General features: G+C 42.6%; 1 protein-coding gene across 7 annotated transcripts in view; it reads right to left on the bottom strand.

Annotated features, from left to right (window-relative positions):
- SLC5A6 (solute carrier family 5 member 6) overlaps positions 1-14,342 on the bottom strand; it is a 1,143,936-nt gene that overhangs the window by 2,243 nt on the left and 1,127,351 nt on the right. For 5 of the 7 annotated variants that reach the window (XM_044061732.1, XM_044061733.1, XM_044061734.1 and 2 more), the window contains one exon: positions 1-929. This exon is cut by the window's left edge and continues 2,243 nt beyond it. In XM_044061732.1, coding sequence (XP_043917667.1) covers positions 792-929 — 138 coding nt within the window. In that variant the 3' untranslated portion in view covers positions 1-791. Of the gene's footprint in view, positions 930-1,052; positions 1,291-14,342 lie in introns of those variants that run through there. The other 2 variants (XM_044061735.1, XM_044061737.1) reach the window with 1 other exon arrangement.

A 14,342-nucleotide genomic window follows, 5' to 3' on the forward strand; every position in this document is an offset into this window, starting at 1 on the left:
CACTGGTATCCTAGCTTATTTTTTGAGCCACTCCCATCAACACACTAGGTAGACATTCAGCTAGATGCCTTACTGCTGGCTCACTGAGGATTATCCTTTAGTGTCTTAAATGTGTCAGTGTGGGAAGTGCACTATTCATGTAGTGATCGAATGAAATAAAACATGGGTATGTAATGGCACACCCCAAGTTCTCAAGCTTTTAGCTTGAATTTCCAAACACTGTCTACTGTTAACGTTTAAGGAATGGATTATCTACTGGCAATAATGTAATATTCAGTTATAATTTTCACACTGCTGCCATCTACAGGCAAATTTTATACCAGGTTCAAAATGGACTTTTAATACTTTTAAAACCATGATGGTAAATGTTTAAAAATGCCTCAAGTTCTGATAAAAATAACCATTACTTACTTAAAGGATTGACCATATACAGAAACCTGAGCATAAAATGGGAAAAGGGTCATCAGGACACCCTAAAATCACTACAAACATATTAGCCACATTAAAATCAATGCAATCGTCATAATGGTACTAAACAAACGCTTCAGGATTTGCAATTTGGCAGACTTGGCATAGCATCAGCCATGAAAACTTTTCAATAATCTTGTGTGCAGGAAGTATTCAGCGGAGTGGTTTAACCACTCTCCTAGTCCTTTCTCTTTGTTCCAGTTTAAATATCTGCTCCTTTCCACTTCATTTCTTCCTGATAGCAGTGCACTTTTAGAGACACCAGCACTGTTTACGCACACTTCTTGACCACACATTGTCAGCTATATAACTGCAAGAATAATTCACAGCGCAGTCTCATGAACAACATATTTGGGACCACCATCCGTTCGGTCTTCACCAGACTCATCTGATTCTATGCCCTCCCCTTTTATCAAATTCATCTTTGTTGCTCCATTTTGTAGTGCATGGGGAAAACCATCCTGCAAAAAAAGAAACACACGTTCTCTGAAATATAATGCAATATATACAGCACCATTAAAAGTAAATATCTAACTGATTGTCATAGTGTAATACTGTATGAATTAAGAACACTAGCTAGAAGGTGAAGAGAAAAAAAGCAACTTTATTCTAAAGAGATCTTCATTGCCAGTATAACCAAAATGACTGAAAATAAGAAATGTACATGGCGAAAACGCTATACTAATAAATTTTGCGTTAAGAGAGAACTCTGCCTCGCTTTTCTTGGGTGTAGATTGGAATATTACTGTCTTTTTCGCTGGAGCAAGGAGTCCGAGCCTATTTGTTGTTCTTCACTGGTTTTTCTTCATTTCGTGACTTCACCTGAAAATAAGAAATGTCAGGCTCTCAAGGCAAAGCCTTGGGCAATCATGTACTGTTAATCCACGTGGATACACTGCATTACACACACATAATGGTACAGTAAAATAACAGTGCCCAATAATCATGCTTATTTTCCGATTCAGTACTATATTCAAGAAATGAGTTTAAACACTTAGCTTTTAAGATGCAAAGGTGGCCAAGGCATCTGCTCTGATTAACCTTGTATAGTATTAACAAGCATGTATGATTTTACAGCAGTTCTTCTGCAAAGCTGAATTTTATTTGCATTTTTTGTTCCTATAACTTTGTCTTCTTTAACCAACGATGCAACTTATGCCTGAACAGGAAATTTGACATCGCAATCTGTTCCATCGAGCAGGGCTTTATAAAAGTCATGACATGTCCCTAGATGAAGTGATGCTAATCTTGTCTTAAAGGGAATAAAATGGAACCTCCATTTTTGTTAAAAAACAGTCCAACTTCTCTGACTAGCACTTTGTACTGACACTATCTCAAAGAAAAATTACAACAGAAGATGAGGACCACTTACAGTGTATGAGAATCACAGGCTCAAAAACTCATTTCAGAAAGGGCAAAAATGTACATTGCTGCCCTACTAAGGCACAAATATTCTCCAACAGGGTGTTGAAACCTGGTAAAGTTTGTCCCTTCGTAGAAGCATATTAAGCTGCTGTGAAACTTGGACAGAAAAAAAAAACAGCCACTATTGTTTTGCTCTTATTAAATGCAGCATCAAAAATATATTAAAAAAATATGTGCAGTAATAAAAAATGTTATAAGACCATTCTCCAAGCACAATAATGCCTGACAGAGTGAGAGCTATCAGGGAAATAATGCCCTCTGGCTATGGTGTCGGGCCTTACAACATCGCTGGAAGGGAGTTAATTCCCCAACACACACTCTGCCAGACATTACTGGTTGCTTAAGCAACAGTCTTGCAAGCCTGAATCCTGGTTCTATGGCAATAAAGCTAAGGCTATTAGGTTACTCTGACTTGAATTCAGTCACTGCCTTAATAAAGTAAAAGTTTGGATGTACATCCTAAGCTTCCTGTCTGTACGGCTAAGGACAATGTTAGCTTTAAATTCAGTGTATACAGGGTCATGTTTAATAGATTTGCCACAGTTTCTGATATTAAGGATGTGTTAAACATTAAACCTAGGCAGGCACTACACATCCTATCATTGTCACCTAAAAACAGTTTATAAAACAACCTGAAAAGTCTGCAGTGGTGAGAATAAAAAATGAAGATGCAGTGAGGTAACTTGTGGTGACTGCCCTTGGCTAGCTGCAAAGTAAGAGGGAACCAATGCTATCTGGGTCAAAAGGGAGTCACCAACAAGATTTTGGAGGAGTCTTGCTCTATCCTGAGCAGGACCTTCTGAATCAGAGGAAAGTGAGGAAAGGCATAGAGAAACATCCACTTCCAAGAAAAAGATCGGGCGGCCACCTTCCAAGCCAGAGGACTGGGGACTCTGATGCAAAAAAAAACAGGAAGTTGTCTGTTCAAAGGTTAGGCAAAAATATCTTCCTGAAGAGTATTCCAATGGCAGACAACGTCCAGAAATGCATCTCTGTGAAGCATCCATTTGTGAGCCTGCAGTTTGCTCTGAAAGAATGTATACAGCCTGAAGAGTCACCTGACACTGGACAGCTAGATCCCAAACTAGAAGAGCTAGCTAGACAGTGCCCCACCCCTTGCTTGTTGATGTAACACATCAGTGTGATATAGTTTACACAGATTTTGAGAGGCCCTGGAAGAAAAAGGGGATGAAAGGTCTGATGGGTGAAAAGGAGATCTACGTACCAAGAAAATGAACGAACTGGAAGCGAAAAATGAAGGCAGCACCTTCCAAATTTATTGTAGGCTTAAAACAAATACACAACAAATCCATGCCAATACCATATAAATTCATCATATCTTCCAAAATACCATCAATTTTATAATAGGCCATATTAATTTCGTTCCTAGAGACCTCCCCGTATTTTGTCCCATTCCTTAATATTTCATTCATTTTTCCTTCGTATGTAATCACATCCATCACCACAACTCCCCCACCCTTATCGGGTTTCATGACCCTAATATTTTTATTGATTTTCAACTCTTCTAGTATCAAATGCTCCTGGGGGTGGAGGTTGCTGTAAGTTTTGCGATATTTCATACTTCTCTCGTTTCCTCTAATTTCTCTTTCCATAATGTTTTCAAAATTCTTTAACTGATTATGTATAGGTGGATTGAAAACAGATTTTTTAACTAACGTGTTTTCATATGTGACATTCCCTTTTTCTTTTGCTTGAACATCCATACCTTCCTTATGAAATAGCAATTGCAAATTCATCTTCCTAAGGAAAAGTTTCATGTCAATAAGGGTTTGTGTATATTTACCTTTCACAAGTGGAATGAATTTGAAACCTTTTTCCATTAGTTTGAAGTGTTGAACATTTAACACCAAGCTACTAAAATTGTAAATGGTTAACCCACCTAAAGTATTTTTGTTCTCATCTACCTCTATATTGTTGTTGTCCGTTCTGGTTTCTGTTGGGTGGGGGGTCCCTATTGCCGGTAGCTCCCCCTCCCCCTTCTCCCCCCCCCCGGTTTTGAAAATTTCCTTGCTGTCTTCTTTCCTGCCAATTTCCTCTCTCAGCCCTTTCCAGTGGGGGAAATTCAACATCATATTCATTTTCCATCCATACAAAACCCTCCTCATTGTCCTTATTTTGTTTGAACGTTTTTTTATAATTGTTATTATGTTTATTGTTGTAATACTGATACCTATAACCAGTCGGTTTGGGATAACTAACTTCATTTTCGTAGTCCTGAATATCCCTCCTTAATTTGTCCATTTTCCTATTAACTAAAAGTTTACATTTCTCATCTATTTTGTCCTTTATTTTAAAATATTCCTGCCTTTCTTCTTTTATTCCAAAAATCAAGTCATCCTTAATACTCAAGTCTAAAGATTCAATTTTTGTTTGAAGGCTTTCTAGGTTCCTGTTATTTTCTTTTACAATCAACCTAACAATGTCCAAACCACAGTTGTTAAACACCATCAATAGTTCCTTATGGAACTCGGATCCAATCTGTACATTGTTAGGATATTTCCAAGTTCTCAGCCCCTTAGGGACTATGTCACGTTTTAAACATTCATTCAAATAAGAATTCTCAATCATAATAGATTTATATTTGTGCATAAGCTTAAACATGTTGTCCAGTTTTTTACTATAAGAATCATTATCATAGCTACCATTTTGCGGTCTATTAACATTGGGACTAAATGAATATTGTATTTTGAGCCAGTTTTGCATTCCCATAGACTTGCTATGGTTAACAGTACCTGAACAATAGCGTTTTCTTTGGGTCTGTTGTTTCCCAAATAAATTAACTTCGTTTTCTTCCTGGTCCAAACAAAAAATCGCTGGTGTGTCTGCAGGGTTGAAGCGGCTACCATTCGGTTCGTCCCCTTCATCACTCGCTACTTCAGCGCCAACCTGTTCCCTTTTGCGTTTGTTTTTGTGGCTGGTACCATCCTTCTCCGCACGCACACATCGCGTATTCATCACTTCCACTTCCTTGCTAACCAGCGCTACAATAAATTTGGAAGGTGCTGCCTTCATTTTTCGCTTCCAGTTCGTTCATTTTCTTGGTACGTGGAGTTTGGAACTCTGATATCGTTTTGTTTGGTTTTGGTTTGAAAAGGAGATCTCTCATCTCCTTGACAGTGATGTGGTCCAAAGAACCTGGACCTTGAGGGGACAGAAATAAGCTCCCCATCTCATTTCTGAGGCATCCAAAAAGTGCCTGAGAAGGACCTGGGGTCTGAAAAGGAAGTCCCGGGTTGAGAGACAGCTGATGAATCCATCACAAACATGTTAAGCCTAATTCTGTTCAAAGTTAATTGCTAACTTCTAGCTCTACCATCAATAAATGATGCACTGTAGAGTTTGCAGCAATGTATGACATGACAGGTACATTATACATCTGATGACATTTATAGACTGCTCTAGCCAAGCATGCTGACTGCTACATGAAGACTTGATAGCCACAAGCCTAATAAGGTTCACAGGTACTGTTTTAGAAGGAAGGTGTGATTTTTTTTTATTACAATAGGCACAGAGTCAGTAGTCAAGCTTCTAGTTTTATAAGTGGCTAAGAAGGCATAAACGAGCCTTATCACTCACCATTTATTACAGATGATCTGATATGAAGGGAAACTGCAGTTAAAGTGCTCTCAAGTGTGTGTTGACATGTCCTGAAACTTTCACACTTCAGTACCTGGTGAACAATAGACAACAGACTGACTACTACTGAGTTATTAGTTCAGGATGTTGTAGTTGTGTTATTTGATTAGAATGAGTGGCTGTGGGGATGATACAGAGGTGATGACCATATTTTTACATTAATTTTTTGTGTGATTTTTTTTCATGATTAATAACTGTCAGTCAGCAACATTCTGCACATTTGGCTTGATAATAAAATAATAAAACGCTGCCTATGTTATGCCTTCAGTTTTTTCCATCTTGTTTTGTACTGGATGGGTCCAGAGAGAAAGCATTAACTTATAAAGAGGATTTTTTGGGGTCATGTTTCAAGGGTTCAGTGTGCAATAACACTTTGGGATGAGTATAACTTAAATGCATGTGTGAGCAAGGTAATAGTGAACTGAAGCTTGTAGCCAGGAGTAACAGGACAGCTGGTAGTTAGGCTGGTGCCTTGATAATATACTACTCTCTTAATCAGAATAAGGAGGCTATATAATTAAGGAACTTCAAGGTTAATCTTATTGGTCAGCTCTAACCCTCTACATCTACTGTAGTATGTACTAAGAATAATAAAAATAGGGGTACAGACCCAATTAAATTTTGGGGGCGGGGGTAAAAAGTGTAAATACACAGGCACTGTCAAGTGTCATAATTAACTGCATTCCTTGAATCAAGAAATATTTTTTACCGTCACTAGTTTTTTTTTTCTTAAGTGTGATAAAGAGGAAGAATATGATTTTAAATTGTGTCATGAAATACTCATTTTAGAAATATTCTGAATAGTCCTGTGTGTGTGTGTGTGTGTATATATATATATATGTACACACGCACACACAGGTCTACCTTATTTTGTTGAAATGCCAAAACATTGAATGTCACTTCATCAATGCTCACAATATTGAAGCCGCACTTCTTCAACTCAACGGAACTACAAAGACTTTCTCATGGTAAGTAACTAGTTCTACAAGACGTTCACTTTTGCCCTTTTACCAACTGCAGTGCGATCTCGGAATTGGAATATTTAGTTAGGGAGGGTGTGGGTTAGGGATGGTGCAGTTTAGGTTTTTTAATTTTTTGGCTAAGTGGGTTACTTACCATGGGGGAAATCTTTGTAGTTCAAGTGAGTCAATGAAGTGCCGCTTTGATACTGTGAGTGTCGACAAAGTGACATTCATTGTTTTGGCATTTCGACAAAATAAGGTAAATCCACACACACACAAATATATATATATATATATATATATATATATATATATATATATATATATATATATATATACATACATACACACACACACACATACACACTGGATATAAAAAGTGTACACACCCCTGTTAAAATGCCAGGCTTTTGTGATATAAAAATTAGACCACAATAAATCATTTCAAACTTTTTCCACCTTTAATGTGACCTATAACCTGTACAATTCAATTGAAAAACAAACAAATCTGTTAGGGGGAAAAATATAAAAAATAAAAAACATACAATAAGCTGCTTGCATAAATGTGCAATAAGCTGGTTGCATAAGTAAGCCAATACTTTTGATTTAATTACAGCATTCAGTCTTCTTGGGTAGGAGTCTATGGGTCTGTATCATATGAGCGAATCGCACAAATTGCGAACACTCATAATATTGAGCGTACCTGACCTCGAACTTCCTATTATGTGGGGCTGTGCCCCCCACATCCCCGCTAAATCTATATTCCAACTCAGAGATTGCACTACAGTAAGGAAAGGGCAAATATCCCATTCTTCACCATGGATGTTTTTCCTGTGCAAGAAAAGGCTTCCGTCTTGCAACCCTACAAGATAGTACAGACATATGGAGAATATGGGAGATTGTTGTCACATGTATTACACAACCAGTACTTGCCAGAAATTCCCGCAGCTCCTTCAGTGTTGCTGTAGGTCCCCTGGCAGCCTCTCTAACCAGTTTTCATCTTGTCTTTTCATCAGTTTTGGAGTGACGTCCAGTTCTTTGCAACATCGCTGTTGTCCCATACTTTCTCCACTTTTTGATGACTGTCTTCACTGCGTTTCATGGTATATCCAATGCTGTGGAAATTTTTTTGTATCCTTCTCCTAACTGATAACTTTCAACAATGACATCCCTTTGATGCTTTGCAAGCTCTCTGCAAACCATGCCTTTGCTGTAGCAGGCAACTGAATAAATGTCAGGAAAATCCTACTAGGACAGCTGAACTTTATTTGGGGTTAATCAGAGTCTCTTTACTTGATGGCAAGTGTGTACCCAAGAAGACTGAATGCTGTAATTAAATCAAAATGTGCTTTAACAAAGTATATGGGTGGTGCAGTGGTGCAGCGGTTAATGCTGTCGCCTCACAGCAAGAGGTTCTCCGGTTCAATTCTCGGCTGGGGTGCCTTCTGTGTGGAGTTTGCATGTTCTCCCTGTGTTCGCGTGGGTTTCCTCCGGGTACTCCGGTTTCCTCCCATATTCTAAAAACATGCTTCTGGAGCATTTCTCCCTGGGCCTCCGCTGAAAACAGGATCTGTGGAACCTAGTCGGACTTTCCCGGTCAACAAATGTTAAATAAAAATAAAAATTAGTTTAAGGGTGTGCACACTTATGCAACCAGCTTATTGCACGTTTTTTATTTTTTACATTTTTTCCCTTAACAGATTTGTTTGTTTTTCAACTGAATTGTACAGGTTTTAGGTCACATTAAAGGTGGGAAAAGTTTTGAAATGATTTATTGTGGTCTCATTTTTTTATATCACAAAAAACTGACATTTTAACAGGGGTGTGTACACATTTTATATCCACTGTGTGTGTGTGTGTGTGTGTGTGTGTGTGTGTGTGTGTGTGTGTGTGTGTGCGTTCTTCTTTCGGCTTTTCCCGATTAGGGGTCACCACAGTGGAACTCCGGTCCACTAATGATTGGCAGTAGATATTTAAGGTGCCGAGGTACCAGCTTGACACCCAACCTTCAACGAAGGCATGCCCATTCATGCATGTCTTTCAGACCCCACTCGACCGTGGGGAGGACATGCAGACTCCACACAGAAGGTGCTCCAGCCGAGAATCGAACGGGAGAACCTCTTGCTGTGAGGCGACAATGCTACCACTGCACCACGTAACAAAAAAAAAAAAAAAAAAAAAAAAATATATATATTTTTTTTTTTTTAAAAGAAATTACAAAAATAAATATATAGCTAAAAATAAAATGAACTGAAATCATAACATTGAAACTGCATAGCTTGCATTAAACTAACATTTTCTCAAGTGAAAAGTAGAAGATACGATCAAGCAAAACTGTTATAGCAAGTCAAAACTCTCTGAAGAGTGTAGGAGAAAAGGTTTATCACTTGTTTTTACAGGCACTCCTCCCTACATGACAATTAAGAACGAATCCCTTATGAACACAGAAGTGGGCAAGAAACAAAGCTAAAGAAGTTTAGCTGTAAACAAGAAGTTATGTACTCACCATAACGTTTGATGTATGTAGTCCATCTTACCTCATATTCTTACCATTGGGTTCGGAGCCGAATGTCGGCTCTGACTCGGCCAAACTTTTTTAGCTCAAAGTCTTTCTATTGGCTAGGCTAAGATGGTATCCCATGCTGCACTGCTCTATATCCCCAGATCTAGTTTGGGATACCATCTTAGCCTAGCCAATAGAAAGACTTTGAGCTAAAAAAAAGTTTGGCCGAGTCATAACATCTAAGGAAAAGAAGAACAAACCAAGAATGAAGGGAGCTCTGAAACCAGACCTAACCTCCAGATCCTCCAGGATGGGGGAAGGAGGGGGGTAAGTAAGAATGTGAGGCGAGATGGACTACATACATCGAACGTTATGGTGAGTACATAACTTCTTGATGTTATGTAGTCCAATCTCACCTACATTCTTACCCGTGGGACAGCGTCCCCAGCACCTACATCCTGGGAGGCTCAGTGGAAAATACTCCTGAGCACTGTGGAACCAAAGGAAGACCTGCCCCTAGATACCACATCCAACTTGTAATGAGTAACAAAGGTGTGAGGAGATGCCCAACTAGCCGCAGCACAAATATCATCCATAGACAATCTGGCCTGAAAGGCTGTAGATTTAGATACAGACCGAGTAGAGTAAGCCTTCACCCGGAACGGTAAATCTTTACCCCCTGAGGAATAAATGAAAGAAATACAACTGAAGATCCACCTGGACAATGCGAGACAGGAGACCCAATTCTGTTTTCCAAAAAGGAAACAACTGATCAGATTTTCTGAGGTCTTTCGTTCTGTGCAAATAAAAACGTAATTGTCTGTGCACATCCAGTTGATGAAATTTGAATTCTGCCTTGTTTGGAAACTGGGGAAAAAACACTGGCAAATTCAATAGATTGGTTAAGGTTACTGACTGACGCCACTTTGGGAAGAAAAGAAGGGTTCGGTCCGAGAGAAACCCTGTCCTTATGAAAAATCAAATAAGGGGGTTTGATTGATAAAGCTTGAAGCTCCAACATGTGACTGGCTGACATGATGGCTACTAAAAAGACAGTCTTCCAAGTTAAGAATTTTAAATCGCAAGTGGCTGCGGGCTCAAAGGGGGGGGGGGGGTGAAGTAAGACCCTGTAGAACAAAGTTTAAGTCCCAAGGCATAACAGGTTCTGATACTGGAGAACGAAGTAACAAGGTGCCCTTCAGGAAAGCCTTACAGAGTCTATGTGCCATCAGGCTAGGCTCGTCTGTGACATGAAAGGTAGAAATCGCCGCCAAATGGACTTTAATGGTTGCGGCCACTGAACCCTGGTTAAAGAGCATAGACAAGAACTCCAATACAGACGAAATTGGAGCTGTGTAAGGGTCAATCTTTTTGGCATGTGCCCAGATTGAAAACCTCTTCCATTTGCTGTAATAAATCTTCCTGGTCTAGGGCTTATGAGAGGAAGATAAAATATGAACCACCTCCGGAGAAAAGTGATGAAGCCTAACTAATGAAAAGTGGAGTAGCCAGGCTGTCAACCAGAGGATCCGAAGAGAAGGATGGAGCTGCCCTGACATGTGTGTCAGTAAGTCGGGTTGTGGGTCCAGAATCCAAGGAGCGTCCATGAGATAGGGATGGAGAAAGGGGAACCAAATTTGACGAGGCCAGTGTGGGGCAATCAGAATCCTTCTGCCTCCCAAGGACTGCGCTTTCTGAATAACCTTTGACAGCAAGGGGACCGGAGGGAAGGCATATAGTAGACCGGAGGGCCAATCGTGGACTAGAGCGTCCCTGGGTGACTCCCCCTGAGGGGGGATCAACGTGAAGTAGCTGTTGCATTTGGCATTGAGGGAGCTGGCAAAAAGGTTGCAGCAAGGTTGACCCCACCTGCGGAAGATCTGTTCCGCAACTTGACAGTTCAGGGACCACTCGTAAGGTATCAGAATAGCTCTTCTTAGCCTGTCTGCGATCACATTGGACTTCCCCGGAATGTGCACTACCACCAGAAAACGTTGGGAAGACACTGCCCACTGCCACACTCGCATGGCCTCTCTGCAATGGGGGTAAAACTTGGTTTCTCCCTGCTTGTTCAGATACCACACCACTGACATATCGTCTGAGTGGATTGCAATACTCCCGAGAGAAAGAAAACTCTGGAGTGCTTGCAACGCTAGTAGCACAGCTCTCATCTCCAGGATATTGACATGCAGATGCATCTCATGCTCTTGCCATGTGCCTTGGACTGCCCTGCCTAGATAATGCCCCTCCCACCCCATCTGGGAGGCATCTGTGGTCACCATGGTAACTGGGTGTGCAGGAATGAAGGGCTTTCCCGCATTCAGGTCGTCAGTGCAAAGCCACCAATTGAGATCCTGTTTGCACCTGTCTGTGAGTAGAATAGGATGAGAAAGTGGAAGATGTTGGAGAGACCACTGGGCAAAGAGTAGCCACTGAAAAAGCCTCATACTTAACCTTGCCAGAGGGACTAACATAATCGTAGCACCACTATCCCCAACAGCTGGAGGACCCATCTTGCCTTCGCTCTTCTCAGAGGGAGCAAGGAGTGAACGTGTTGTTGTAGGACTCTCTTTCCTGTGGTAGAAATGCCCACATGAGGACGGTGTCTAGTTCGGCACCTATAAAAGTGACACACTGAGGGCAACAAGTCAGATTTTTCCCAGTTCAATGTGATGCCCAACTGCTGACATAGGTTGATAGTAGCGTAGTAGCGTCCCTGGTCTGAAGTAGTAGATGCCTTGCAGTGGCAGTAAGGAGCCAGTCGTCCAGATATGGAAACACTTGGAATCGCTGATGTCTCGGGTGAGCAGTCACCACTGCCATGCATTTGGTAAACACCCTGGGGGCTGTGGTGAGACCAAAGGGCAGGGCTTGAAACTGAAAATGACTGGCTCCCAGCCGGAAGCGTAGGTGACTTCTGGATACCCTGTCCATCTTTATGTGGTAGTAAAGCATCCTTGAGGTTGATAGAGCACATCCACACTTCTTTTCCCAACAATGGGAGAATAGACTGCAATTTGACCATTCAGAACTTGGACTTTTGCACATGGGTGCTCAATTGACTGAGATCCAATATGGGTCTCAGGTCCCCTGTCCTTTTCGGCACCAAAAAGAATCTGGAGTAAGTTCCTAATCCGATTTGGTCTGAGGGATGGCTCCTTTTTCTAGCAGCTTTGAAACTTCTGAAGCTGCGTAATCCCTTTGACTGGGTGGAACATCCAGGATTTTCTTGAATGGAGGGGGATTTGACAAGAAGGGAAATGACATATGCTTCAGAAATTATTCGTAAAACCCATTGTTCCTGGGTGATGTCTTGCCAGGCCTCCGGGTATAATGAGATTAGACCCCCCCCCGACTGGCTCCAGAAATGCACAGTCGGGCCTCCTATCAGGAGCGGTGGTAGAGAGAACCACGAAAGGAATCGTGATCTCCCGAGTTGCGGGGGCCTCCTCTGCCCCTAGGGCGGCGTTTCCCTGAATAACCACCCCCTCCCCTGCCTCTGGAGGGGGGCTCACCTTGTGCACTGGGAAAAAAAACCTCCGATTTCTTGAACCACATTTTGCCACCCCTCTAGGCCTTGGGATAAGGCCTAGAGGGAAGGGAAAAACGGACTCCTATGGCAGACAGTCTTTCCCTCCTGCTCGCACCTGGAGAAAGTGTCTTTCACCTTGGTTCCGAACAAAGAGGAACCATCAAAAGGGGCGTCGGTGAATGAAGACTTGAAGGCCACCGCGAAATGACAAAGGCGCATCCAGGCCTGCCTCCTAAGAGCAACTCCTGAACTTGCTGCCCTACTCGCTCCTTCGGCTGCATAGGAGATTAGCCTCATGGAGGAGTTTGCAATGGAATTGAGGGTAGACATCTGAGCATTGACCATCTGAGCCACTGCCTCAGAAACATTACCCGTGAGAGTATCTCCAAGCTCCGTGAGGAGATCTCTCTGGAGCCGTGTAAAGTGTGATAAATAATTCAGTGACCATAAGGTAATGGTCGCTGAAGAAAAAGTACGCTTCCCGTACCGGTCCATGGTCCTAGACTCCTTGTTAGGAGGATGGATGGTGGAAGAAGTCTCGGCTAATTCCTTCTGAGTGGCAGCTGCCACCACCATGGCATCGACAGGGACTCCCTTGGACAGTAATTCCTTATCAGGAGGAGCAGACAAAAATTTATTGGGTCTCCTGGGGACTGATTCCACTGAGTCAGGGGTTTCCCACACCCTTCGACAAACCAAATCCAGAAGCTCATTGAAGGGTGGAGATGCCCAGGAGGCGGAGGGCTGAGCACCAAAGGCCTTCAGGAAAACAGACTCCTCCTCGGAGGGGGCTTTGGATGGCCAGTCACCTCTTTGTTTCAAAATCTCTAGGATGTCAGAGAAAGAAACATCCTCAGAGGATGACTTGGGGGACCCCTCTAATTCCTAGAGGTTGGTGTCTGATGTGAGAGACTCATTCTGGGAATCTATGTGCTTCCTCTTGCATGCAGGCAAAAACTCTGAGGGACCCTCACAATGTGGGGACCAGTTGTGGGGGTACACTAAGGCTTTGGGGCTTCGCTGTCTAGAGATAGATGGTGATCAGAGACCTGCACTGGTGTAGTAGGGGACAGAATGACTGACCCGCATGATGCCGCTGACGACCTGGCCAGCGTACTCCTCATGGCCTCGAAGGCTGGTCCCCCCCAAGTCCAAAGAACAACCAGCCTCCGAAGCCACGACAGGAGTCGAACTTCCCCGCGCTGAAGCACCGAGAGGGAGACTAGGAGCTGAGAGGTGTCCCAAAGCCTCTCCCTCAGGTCTGACCGAAGAATTCTGAGTCCTGAATCCCATGGATGGCGTCAACGGGGTCAGAGCTGACGTCGGTACCAATAAGCTAGGAGGGGGCTGTCGGAACTGACCTAGGGACATCACGCTGAGCGGAGCACTCCGGCTCCGAAAGCTGAGGTGTGCTCGGAGGAGGAAGTATCGAAGCAGGTTGAGGGACCAGCTCCGGAGCACAGAACAATTTTGCCAGAACCGGTGACTGAAGGAGTCTCTCCACCACTCTATCGACGTCCACATCTGATAAGGTCCTGGAGGATTTAGAGGCTAGAGAAGGAGTTCGAGACCTCCTCTCCGAAGGGGACCTGTGAGGAGGGGATACTGGCCTAATGCTAGGCGATCGGCATCGAACAGGTTCCAAGAAAATTGGAGCCGGAGCAGGTTCCATAACAACTCGCACTTCCTGCTGCCCCGAAGACAATGGAGCTGAGGATGTTGAAGCAGGCTTTGCTATTTTCTCCGGTGGCTCAGAGGAGACTGATGGAGCCGGAGATCTCTTTTTTGACTTAGA

Source organism: Protopterus annectens, chromosome 2.part0 (assembly GCF_019279795.1).
Source record: "Protopterus annectens isolate FY-2018-M chromosome 2.part0, PAN1.0, whole genome shotgun sequence".
NCBI classification, from domain to species: domain Eukaryota; kingdom Metazoa; phylum Chordata; order Ceratodontiformes; family Protopteridae; genus Protopterus; species Protopterus annectens.